The sequence below is a fragment of the Platalea leucorodia genome (genome assembly GCF_965183815.1).
Source record: "Platalea leucorodia genome assembly, chromosome: 9".
NCBI lineage: Eukaryota > Metazoa > Chordata > Aves > Pelecaniformes > Threskiornithidae > Platalea > Platalea leucorodia.
The window spans coordinates 16636526-16649434 of NC_138831.1; the positions used below are offsets into that span (position 1 = coordinate 16636526).

Here is a 12909-nt window from a genome sequence, read left to right on the forward strand (position 1 = left end):
AGATTTTCCTTTGCAGTTCTACAAAACTTTTTATCTTGCATGTCAAAGTTCTTAAATTATTGCACACCATTTTTCTGCCTATGTTAACGTAAGTCATTCCATCAGAAACAGCAGCATGAGAAGTAAATGTTTTGGACAGTTTTAGCTAAAAGCAAGGAATCCAACTTAATATCCTAGAATATAACCGAAGGTCTAGTTAAAAAAAAAAAAAAAGTAGCCATAACTCTCTTGGAAGAAGCAGTGCCTTCGGCCATTTGACAGTTACATGGTTTTCCCTTCAGGATCTTCAGAAGTACTGAACAGAACTATAGTAAAAACAAAAAAACCCAAACCAAAACCCCAACAAAATACCACTGAGAACATGAGGAATAAAGGATGGCAAAGAGGAGCGATCTATGTTAAAAAATTTGTTACGTTCTCTTAAAACGGGGAAAATTGCAACATCCATTAATTTCTAGCCTCAACAGTTATCCTGAGAATGAAAACCCAGAAAGGGTTTTGTCACAAGGAGCACATACCTTCTCTCTCAAAGCGGATGTCTACTGCCTGAAGCCAGGAAAAGGGTGACATGGCCAACTATAGGAATCAGCAGGATTCTAATTTCAAAAAGAAAGTTCTCAAAACAATGAAAAGATGAGGTAAATACAGCCAAGAATAAAAACAAAGGTCCTATATTTACTGGCAGATTTCAGTGACAGGAACTCAGGTGTAGCTGAGGATATTTCTCGCCTCCAGAGAGGAGAGAAGGCTGACTAATTTAGTACTTTTTTTTCTGTTCACAATCTGTTCCACCCATACCTTAGTAAGCAAAGTCAGGTGCTGCAATAATGTAGGTGCAGTTTGTATGATTAGTTTACACGGAGATATATAAATAAACAGTAAATTCATCTGAATGAACTGGGTAATAAAGATACAAGTCCACTGTGATTGCTATATGAAGTTCCTTCAGTGTTTACGATGGAAGTGTGGCATATATTGACATAATAGTCATCACATTTTCCCTAAGAACTTGGATGAGAGACAGAGTGATATTGCATGTTTCTGCTTTTCTTAGTACGTTGTTTACCAGAGAGATCTGCAAACATTAGTTTACTTCGAGTATTTGAGAGAATAAGTGGAACAATAGCTACAATTAGCTCTCCAAGAACTGAAGTAACATCTTCATCTTCTAGTTACAAGCCTTTCACAGATCATTCAACAAAATTTCTGTAGTTGAAAAACAAGTTTGATGGTATACCTGTAAATTATGCTGACAAAAATAGTTGTTAAGAATATAGGTTTTTGAAAACATTAAAGTTTTATAAGCATTTAAGCTTTGGACAAAGCAAGTTTGGAATGAAGAGGCTGAAAATGGAGAGACATCAGATTTTTATACATTATAAGGCCAAAAGTATCCTCTGTGATCATTTATACTAACTTCCCTATAATACATCCCACAGGACTGTTCTCGGGGGCATTGATCAGAAGAAATCAATTCCTTGGTGAAGTAGAACATCTCTTTTAGAAAAATATCCAGCTCTGTTTTAAACCTGTATCCTCATAAAACTAATCATTCTAACAAACATGGCATTTTGACTTTGAATTTGACTTGCTGTAGCTTCCAGTATTGAATGATAGTATCCTTTATATGCTGGACTGAAAACCCATAAGTCTGGGCTTTTACCCAACCATAGGTTTCAGGTTTCTTTTGAAATGGCGTTTCCACTTTTATTTCGTAAATCAAGTTGAGTTACTACTGATTTGTTAGAAAGACAGAAGTAAAAGACAAGAAAAAGGGGAGAAAGAAAGAAAGAATCTTCCCATCTACCAGCCTAGCTCATTTTATTACCACAGGAGCATTGTTTTCATCAGCAAAAAAGTAAGTGCCATGCCTCAAATCCCATAAGCCTTTGCAGATTCCTAGCAGAGATTCATGGTCATTTTTTTAGCTGTTTGGAATTGAAAAATATTTGTCTAAAGACAGAGGAAGAGCTAATTCCTTCCAGTTTCATCTTGCCCTCCATCTTTGTTATTGAACAGGAAGCGTGATCTGATAATAAACAACAGAGCACACCCACATTTGGAAACTCAGTGTTTGTTTCTATATTGTTATGAGTGCAACTTTGAAAATACAAGTGGAAAATCGTAATACTGTGTCTTAAAACTAACTTTGAGCTCCTTCTGCTCAAATGCTTCTGAAATGAAGTCATCTGCAAAGTCTTTCCTAAAATTCCAGTGTCTTTCACTTCCCTCTCAACTGTTTACAGTCTTTTTCTTTTTATCTCTTCCATTCCCCATAATTTTCTTTTCTCTCATGATACGCAAATGTAGTTCATACTGTCCTGGCAAGCCGTGTGCTCACACATCAATAGCAAGAATCGTGATGAATCTTTCTCTGCCTGTTGCATCTCATGCTTACGGTGACTTGCAACAGAATGTGTGTCAGAGCTGCCAGCAGATACATTCTTAGGAAACAGGAATAAAACAAATTACCCACTTAAGACAACAAAGATCATTCTGCTAGTTCAAAGTACAAATGTGCAGGATTTTTAACAAAGAAAACAGTATCTGAGGTTAACACATTCCTCCCCTTTTAGAAAGGGATTTTCACAATGTATTCCTACATTTTGGCATCAGAATAAAAAGCTATCAGAAATATTAAATATCTTTATAGTTTGTAGGAACCTACTCAGCATTAACTGAAATTCAGAAAGTCCCAGTCCAATAAAAATGGTGCAGTGTATGATGTCTGGAATTATTTGAGGACAGCCTTCCATTTGCCTGTTTCAAATTTCATAATACAAAGGGTATCACTGGACAGAAATGTTCAGAATATACTCTTTAGATCACATATACTCTATGGACTGCTTGCTGCAGGCCTGTTGAGAGACAGATGGCCAAATCGATTGTCCTGGTTTCCATATGATAGCTTGTTTTAAGAGACAGACAGAAGTATATGACATTAATGTAGTATGCTAATATTACTTCTTATAAAAGAAATTGCTCAATGTGAAGTTCAGAATTTGAAAATATTAAAAAATACTGAAAGTATTTCACCAGTAATCATAAGTGGAAAAGAAAAAGAACAATGAGAATTAAGAAGAAAAATGATACCATATAAAAACCTCTTTACTATAAGATAATGCACATTAGGAAGTTTTCTGAGAACTGGCTTATAGCATTGTAGGAACACAAGAAATTAAACAGTTAAAGCAAAACAAAGAACAGAAATGATAGCTCAGAACTTCATTTATCTGATTTTACTTCAACTTCACACTGCGATGTCTCAACAAGACTTGCTAAGAAATTTTATAAGTGTTGCTACTCTTTGAGTAATCCACAGAGAATAACATTTTGCACTTACCTTATTATAGACAGAATAGCAGGATTACATTTTACTTTTCTGACCAATAAGGGCCAAAAGTGTCCCAGCTAAATAAAATCCTTGCAGCACTGCACAATCATCAATATTAATCTACCTGCTATTTCAAGTAAGCTCACAAAATGGTTAGTTAAAAATGTAAAACCAAAATCACCTGCAGAGCAATCGTGGTATTCTTCGCAGGATATTTCCCCACCAGTCCTTGTTCTTTGCGTTTCTTGAATTTCCTAAAGTAGTCCTGTATCAGGAAGGTGGCATAGAACTTCCCCACGGTTACCTCATCATCTAAATGAACAGACCAGACAGATCTCTCCCAAGTCAGCACATTTATCAATAGCCTGTACACTCGTATCTGATTTGGGGGGAAAAATGTGATGGGTGCAATAGATACTATGTTTTCAGCTTACAACAATGGAACCTGCAACTAGCTTAAAAGCAATGTTTTAGCAAGCAGTCTAGGCTCAGTCAGTTAAGTGAACTCATCCTTAATAAAGAAGAAAATACAATACTTTACCAAGTCTCATGTACTTCGAAGTAAGTTTGTTTAAGTTTCTAACAAAACCATAAACATGTTTGTGTATGCATAGAAACTAAAAGACTGGCTTCAGTTACTTCGAATAAATGGATTAAAATAAAAGCTACTATGACTTACATACACTTAATTTTATGAAAGGCAGGTCCTGCTTGACTAACCTGATCTCCTTCTATGACAAGGTAACTCCCTTAGTCAATGAGGGAAAGGCTGTGGATGCTGTCCACCTAGAATTTAGTAAAGCCTTTGACACCGTTTCCCAAACCATTCTCCTGGAGAAGCTGGCTGCTCACGGCTTGGATGGGCATGCCCTTTTCTGGGTAAAAAACTGGCTGGATGGCCAAGCCCAAAGAGTTGTGGTGAATGGAGATAAATCCAATTGGCAGCCAGTCACAAGTGGTGTTCCCCAGGGCATCAGTACTGGGGACAGTTCTGTTTAATGTCCTTATCAATGATCTGGATGAGAGGATCAAGTGCACCCTCAGTAAGTTTGCAGATGACACCAAGTTGGGTGTGAATGTTGATCTGCTGGAGGGTAGGAAGGCCCTACAGAGGGATCTGGACAGGCTGGATCGATGAGCCGAGGCCAATTGTATGAGATTCAACAAGGCTCAGTGCCGGGTCCTGCACTTGGGTCACAACAACCCCATGCAACGCTACAGGCTGGGGGAGGAGTGGCTGGAGAGCTGCCTGGAGGAAAAGGACCTGGGGGTGTTGGTCGACAGCCAGCTGAACATGAGCCAGCAGTGTGCTCAGGTGGCCAAGAAGGCCAATAGCATCCTGGCTTGTATCAGAAATAGTGTGGCCAGCAGGACCAGGGAGGTGATAGTGTCTCTGTACTCGGCACTGGTGAGGCCGCACCTCGAGTACTGTGTCCAGTTTTGGGCCCCTCCCTACAAGAAGGACATGGAGGTGCTGGAGCGTGTCCAAAGAAGGGCAACGAAGCTGGTGAAGGGTCTAGAGAACCAGTCCTATAAGGAGCAGCTGAGGGAGCTGGGGTTGTCTAGCCTGGAGAAAAGGAGGCTGAGGGGAGACCTTCTCACTCTCTAGAACTACCTGAAAGGAGGTTGTAGCAAAGTGGGGGTCGGTCTCTTCTGCCAAGTAACAAGCAATAGGACGAGAGGAAATGGCCTCAAGCTGCACCACAGGAGGTTTAGATTGGGTATTAGGAAAAACTTCTTCACCGAAAGGGTAGTCAGGCCCTGGAACAGGCTGCCCAGGGAAGTGGTTGAGTCCCCATCCCTGGAGGTATTTAAAAGCCATGTAGATGTGGTGCTTAGGGACATGGTTTAGTGGTGGACTTGGCAGTGCTAGGTTAACGGTTGGACTTGATGATCTTAAAGGTCTTTTCCAACCTAAATGATTCAATGATTCTATGATTTTATGTTCATAAGAGTGGCTCTATAAATAAAAAAAAAGGTCCTGCTTACAACATCTTATTTTTTTTCACTGCTGAACCAATTTTGCTTAGTCAGTGTATCACTATAGCACTGTTCTAATTGCATAAGGACTTAGACATCTTTACAGCCTGCTTTGCTATGCACATTTTTTAATTGTTGTCATGCCCTGAGTGTAATACCCGAGCATCTTCCAGTTTGAATTTTATTTGTGTTCCAGGTGCTCATGTTGGGCTGTATCTTCTGCTATCTTACTGTCACCCAATAAAACAGTTTCTAGACTCTGAGGAAATCCCACAGAGGTTACAATTTCACATATTTTCTAGGAGGCTCTTATTTAAGTGAGGATGTGGTCCTTAGCCACCTGCTAGATAGATGATGATGATAATAGTAAATATGAAACAACATGGCCCTTTCCCACATCGTTGTATCAGTTCTGCAGTGCTGACAGAAAAGAAAATCACTTCCATCAGTTAATTTAGTACAATTCAAAAGACAGGCAAACAGCAAGTGCAGTAAAACCTAGCATTTTTACAGAGTCACTGTTGTGAACAAAATCCAAATTTCAAAGTTTTCAAAGTTCAAAGGCAGGTACCTTAGGAGGATATCGAAATCGCCTGGTTCATAGAATGTTAAGATTGTATGTGCCTGTTTTACGAATCCCATTCAGCTGTGCAAGTTTGATCTCTTGATGAGTAATGCTTGCCAGAAAACTAGGAACAGTTTTCTATTCAAAAACATTGCTTTTGTTTTCACACACTTTTTTCCCCCTAGAGTTATCTGGCATGAAGTTAGCTATTTCCCCTTCTGCTGTGTAGCCTAATCTCTCTATTTTTTTCAGTACCTTGAGATAGCTATTTGCAACATGGTTGCTAGTTGGCTACTGCCATACATAAAGGAGGGCTGGTGTGGTTTAGGCATCAAAGTTCTCTCCGCTGTTAGGGCCCACATCCTGATGGACAGTAAGTTCCTGTCATTCCAGTTGCCCTTGCTGGGACAGGTGCTTAACACATCTCAGGATCTGGGTTACTCTGTACAGCTATGACTTGACTAAACACAGAAAATCTAACGTGCCCAGACACATTTTAACACACCTTTGTTAGAAAGTATGGATTTTTTTTAGTTTTATGTCATTTGTTTTCTCCATATTTTAACTCTCTAATGGAGCTTTAGGATAGACTTGAGTTTGGTTTTTCATTTTGTTTTGTGGGGTTTATTTTACATATGAACACATTCTGTTAAGCAAGCTTTGTCTCTAATCAATTGTCAAGCAAATTTTCTAATTGATTGTCATATACTGTAATGTCATACATTAACATTTGATTAAAAGAGTCTCCTTGTGTCTTTGTTTTATCAATAATAATATGTCCCAACGTATCTCACTAATGATAGTATTTCTAATAGTATTTTTACCTGTAATATGACAGCTTTTGCTAATTTAAATTTAATTAACTTTCTTCTTTTTGTGACTTTGATGCTTTCACATCAATAAAAAGGATGGGGAAATCCAATCCATGTACAATACTGCTTAAACTCGTTTTTACCTCTGTGACAATATTTGTCTCAAAATGAATCCTCTACCATGCAGAATAAGCTCCTCTCATTATAATGTCTGAAATGGGCTGTGTGCATGTGAGAAAGTACGACAGGCTTTAAGTTCAGTAAAATTGTACCAGGGATGTATTCTCGCAGAATTCTATTTGTCTTTAAATGTATCAAAGCAAAAATAATTACAATAATTGCTTTAAAATATCTTGGTTGGGAGACCAGTCTGTTGCAGGAAATATCTTAGCACACTAAAGAGCCTGCTCTGCCAAATACTGACATCTCTCCAAAGGTCCAAGTCCCTCCAGTTCCCACTAGGAAATAGGAGGAACTCCACAGCTCACAAGAAAAGCTCCCCAGTCTACAGATTCAGTCTCAGTAGTAAAAAGCTTTTTAATTGACTCCCCAGATCTAATTTCTAAACCTTTTCTGAATATTTGCTTTGATGTTCATCTGTAATCTCTCTTGGCAGCTCCTCAGGAGACTAACGGTGTTTTGTATTAGGAGGAGATCTCTTATAAAGCATCTAATCTAAACTTGCCTTCCTTAGTTTAGCTGAATCCATTGATCTGTAATGTTAGCCTTGGTCAAACTCCCCAGATAAGCCTTTCCCCATCCTTTGTACTATTTTGTTTCAAGTATTTGAACAGAACTTTTAAGGAAGTGATATAGCAAATGGCTCCTAGAAAGAACAAGCACACAGAAGTGACAGACTTGATATAACATATACTAATATGGGTTGCACTTAGAGCATGTCTCAAGTCAGGCTATGACACTGCATGACTACTGACTGTACCTGAGATGACAGTACCTGGAAAGTCTCGGTATGCAGAAATGAAGGGCCCTTATTGATCACTCTGGACACACACCAACTTTTTATAAGCATATTAGATGAATGCATTACCAGTTTGCTAAATTGTGCATGCCAAAGTCTGTATGTACGAACAAGATGCATGTGTACTTCACAGGCACAGTCAGTTGTACTGCAGACACGTGCACACAAGAACTGAAGCTTGGCCAAGGGGAGCCATCCTTGACTTTGTTTTTTGAGTAACACACATATAGCCAGATATAGACAGGTATAGGGAGGCAGCTAAGCATAACTGACCACAGAATAGACAAATCTATAGTTACAATTAGTGACAGCAAAAGGAATCATTTCAGTAGGAAGTTTTTGGAAGAGGGCAAAAAGTATTAGGCAGGATTAAATGGGCTTGCAGGTGGAGACTGGGGAGTTCACAGAATACAGGTGAATCTTCAGTGAGTTGTATGTGTTCCTCTTACTGTCTAGTCTCCTAAGAATGTTAACTCATTCATACATTCAGGCATTTGACTGACATTCTATGTTTTTGCAAAGCAGTTTCATTTTTCTGTACTGAAAATGTGTTGCTAACTATTAATAGTTTAATTAAGTTACAGTAATGAGTTATTTAACCAGTACCAATAATTAACTAACTGTTCACTTCTAGTGCCTCTATTTACAATTCAGGAAAAAAATGGTATACTGATTATTTTCATTCTGCTCTGCAAATAATTGTTCTGTTTGTGTTCTGGAGGCATTGTCACGAGCACATGAAGGATCTAGCATTCAGTAATACCAGCAAAAGTAATACTGGAGAAAAACATTATAAACTAGACCGTTCAATACTTTTAAGTGCAAGTGATTTTAACATATTGAATTTGGATGCTTTGTTGATTTATACTGAAGAGAATTTTCTGTCTCCTAGTAGATTGTTATTATCAGCTGTCACTGGTGTTATTGTCATATACAATTTTCTATTGAATATTAAGCATCAACAGAAACTAATTCCACTGTATACTAAACTATTTTATACTCCTATGACATACGAATGTAAAATAGCTATATTCCTCTTTTTTTCTAGGTGGGTTACAATTTTCAGTTTTCAGGTAAGTCACAACAAGGTCCACAGAGAAACAAACCAAACTGAAATTAAAATGCGTAAATCTTAAGGACTTCCCAAAATGTTCTTATTTGTACTGGGTTGTAGAAGCCATACTGTTTCCTATCAATCACGCAGTGATCCAGGTTTTCAGCCTTCTAGCTACACTGAAGAGCTACATTTGCAGAATAAATATTAGCAATGAATTTTAGTATAGCTGAAAATAAATAGACAGCTTATATTCAGCAATGAAATGAAGCTGAAGTTAACAGTGAGTTACTATGTGAGATTAGTTCTAGGAATGTAATCTTTACAGATTCTTTGTCAGATTGATTTAGGCAGGCACAGCTCGCTATTCTGAAGCATGCATCTCTATTTCAATAAAAAAATGTAGGGGAATAAAGTTGGCAAGAGGCAACACTAATTCCATGCCACCACCCTAAAACAGAATTGCTTCAGAATATTCGAAAGACTCATAGTTGAAAGGAACAGAGGCTGCAGAAAAAGCTCAAGCACAGAGTTACAACAATAACAAAGCAATTCATCTATGCCATGCAAGCACTTAGGTGTAAGGCTAAAAACAACAGAGTAGAGCACGAAAAGTTGTTTTAAATGTGCAGTATCAGTTCCCCTTTGGATAGTCAAATTTGCTGGATTTTTGCCTTCATCCCCACTATTATCCGGCAGCCACCACACCAGTAGCAAGTGGCTCCCTCCAGCGACAAAGCTAATGCTGCTGCTTGGGTCATGCTGAACAGCAGTGCAGCCAGCATGCTCTTCCTCCCCTAGAGACTGAGAGTATCACCTTCAGAAAGGGATCAGCCTCCACCACCATCGGGCCTGGGATCTTGAGTCTGCTTCCAAACCTGAGTCTGATCAGTCTTGAAAGCTGCCGTAACACTATAAAAGTACAATAAACTACAAGAAATACCAGATGATTACAATGGACCTGTGTATTGGATGGCTAGATAAATATATCCTGGGTGTGGGTGACAGTGCAACAGATTCTGCACCTTTAAAACTTGAAAAAGCAAGTAAAAAACAGTCACCTAAACCTACACTACAGCATATTAATAAAAATGTATATATTGAAAATGGCTAAATATATATATTAGAATATATATATTTAAAGAGAGAGATATAACAATTATGTGACACGTCCTTTTACAGCACGTAGGAACACCTAATATACGTGCCTCGTAGTTCTCGCAAACGTATTGGTGTCATGAGAATTTAGATATCTTTTACATGGGCTATATTCATATCTCAGTCATACTGGCATAAATCTGAACCATTTCCATTATCTGTTGACTATGGAACTGCTCTGGTTTAAACTAGTGTAACTGAGATAATTTAGCCTCCTGCTTTATCAGTTTAGCAACAAAACTATTTTTAAGCTGGCAATTAAAATTTTTCAGTTTTCTCCCAGAAGTATTCAACATATACAAGGATATAGCTCTAATGTAGTGTACATTGTCAAGCTTAATTAGCACAAAACGTTACTTTGCTCAATGCATTGAAATTAAACTAAGTTTAGTTTATTTTGCTGAATGACTTTAAATCAAGACTAGATTTAAGTCTAATAAGGTATTTTTTTCAAGCAAGAAAATAAGCACAAGATTTTCCTCCCTTTTTGATCTAAGGAAGTTGTACTTATCAGTCCTACATGTATTATCTAGTGTAACAGGATATAATTTTCTCTATATTTATTTTGTTATTATTGTTTGTTGTCCTTTAATGACATTATAACTGCAAAACTTAGTAATTTTATTTCTTTGGTTCCTAACAATCTAGAAAGACCAAAATGCACAGAGAATAGCATATTGCAAAGTTTATCAGACTGACCGCCAGCTGGAGGGACAACTTGGTCAAGTAATTTCATGCTCGTTTTCTTCCATATTTTCTTTATAACTGCTCTAAGTTCTTCATTTGCTTGCTCTAGGTTACCTGTGGCAATGAAATAGAAAAATGGAGGATGGCAATTATGTTTTAACCAGTTGCAATGAATGATCCTTTGGATATTAATTAGCTGTATACAAATAAAGACTCTGATAAGGATGCTTTGCAGCAAGCCTAGGCTACAAGAAGTAGCAGATAACAAGACTACAACAACTAAAGAAAAGAAAGGGTGCAAGACAGTGAGCTCCTGGGGCTTTCAAATCAGTCTCTTGAGTACTGCAGAGGTCAACCATAATTTGCAGATCTTGGCTCTACCCTGTCACTGCTTAATACCTTCCGCTTAAATTGTGCAGCAAGTGATGACTTGCTCTTTACAAGCCACTTCTTTCTTAACCCAAAGCCGAGCCTTTATTTGTTTACTCATAGTAATTACTCAGTTGTACAGGCTTGAAAGTTCAGGCAACTGACTACCGAGCAGTTTTTCATCTCTTGCTGTGCTCACCTAAACCACAGCGATGCCTGAGGGGGCTTAATCTGATCAGTTTGTTATTGGCAGTGGAACTCAAATTCTGCTGAGAATACCAGAAGACATGGAACAGAAAGTAGTAAAAGATGGTAAAATAATGAAAAAATGTATGAAAATAGAAAGAAAATTCTTTGAAACATACCACTATTTTTTAAAAACTCTGATGCAAATGACAGAAATCCATTCAACCCAGTCAGAACTGGCCTCGACCAAATTGAGGATGTTGCTTTCAAGTGTGCAAAAGTTGCAGTTGCACCAATGTGGGATCCAAGACACAAAGTTAAAGAGTAGTGAGGAAGGAGCATCTTGGTTGGACAGAAAGGGGAACTCATTCATTCCTTGCAGTAGAACTCCTGTTATACCACTGCTACATGTTTTTATCTGACCAGATAAAAGCATATAATAATTTCTGAGATTTCTGGGGCTCTGGCCTCACTGTCCCTTTCCTTTCATTTTCTAGCAAATCATTCCTAGCAACAATGAATACAACCCATGATCCAAAAGCAAACCAAATCCAGTGAGACTAAGGCAGCCTTACTCATGTCCAACAAAATGAATAAAGTACATTGTAACTTTTCCTCATTGTACCTTCTGACAAGTGCAGAAAAGGCTTTACACCTAAGAACCTTACCTTCTGTTTTTATCTTTAAAGCAGTCCTAACCAAAGCAAACAAAGTAGCATTGAACATGACGGTTCCATCACTGTTCAGCGGCATATTCATGGCTACTAACCTCTGCAAATGAGAAAAGGGAAACAAATTTTGATGCAGCTTTGTTTGAAAAAAACCTCCTGTAATGTTCATTTCTGAAAAGCTCATGTATTCAAAGAATAATATCCACTGAGAGGCATAAAAATTATATACAGCTTCAAAAAACATTGTCTTCCATCCTAGCTCTGTATAATAACCACCCAATATCGCTTCTTTCTGATATTAATCACATGCATGCTTATACAAGAGCTAAAACTGTCCAGTAGTTTTCATGAGCTATTTATTGAGTTAAGTTGCAAACATTGAAGCCCAGTCCTTGGCTCTGACTGTAAGTCACACTATGCAAGTATTAAGGACAAATGCAGTTATTTAAGAGCATGCACTCCAGTTGCAGTCATGTTCCAGGTTTCCCACGGGTTCCTCCAGCCTCATGCTCCATGAAGAACCACAGCACCAGGTCTGTCTTGTATAAGCTGATTCATTTCTCAGGTAACTCTTCAGTGATGCCGTGCATCTATTATGCTGCCTACGCTGAATTAGTGTGAAAGGAGCTTTCCTCTTTGGATTAGTCCATCTCTGCATTAGTGTTCATCTTTCAGAGCAGTATCGCTGTGACCCTGTCTGTCAGAAGAACACTATTCAATCTATCAAAACCTTTTCCTAATGTCTGACTTGGATTTTCTTCTATTCTAGTTTAAAAGCATCACTCAATTGGATAATTTATCTTAATGTATAGATATAGGTTTGCTTTAAGTATGCCTTGTAGCATTCAATTTGAACCCAGTGTTTTATATGTCAACTTACCTATTTATAAAACAGACATAAAAGAAATCCAAATGACAGTGCTGTTGTAACAATCCTTTAATTAAAAGCCGTGACCTTATTCCTACTGAAATCGTAAAAACCACAATATCCATAGTTCTGAAGTCCTCAAATAACATAATAATTAATCTCCTTTGTGTTGCTTTTCAACTTTTATATTAAAATGCAATTAATCCTCATCTAAATTACACATCGTGCCTGACAAATTCTACATCA

At 37.8% G+C, this 12909-nt stretch overlaps 1 protein-coding gene across 1 annotated transcript in view; it reads right to left on the reverse strand.

The window, feature by feature from the left end:
- Nucleotides 1-12909, reverse strand: part of CACNA1D (calcium voltage-gated channel subunit alpha1 D) — a gene marked incomplete at both ends in the record, with an annotated part of 209759 nt that overhangs the window by 21528 nt on the left and 175322 nt on the right. The window contains 3 exons of the mRNA XM_082321325.1: nt 3516-3646; nt 10582-10683; nt 11793-11895. Coding sequence (XP_082177451.1) covers nt 3516-3646; nt 10582-10683; nt 11793-11895 — 336 coding nt within the window. The remainder of the gene's footprint in view (nt 1-3515; nt 3647-10581; nt 10684-11792; nt 11896-12909) is intronic.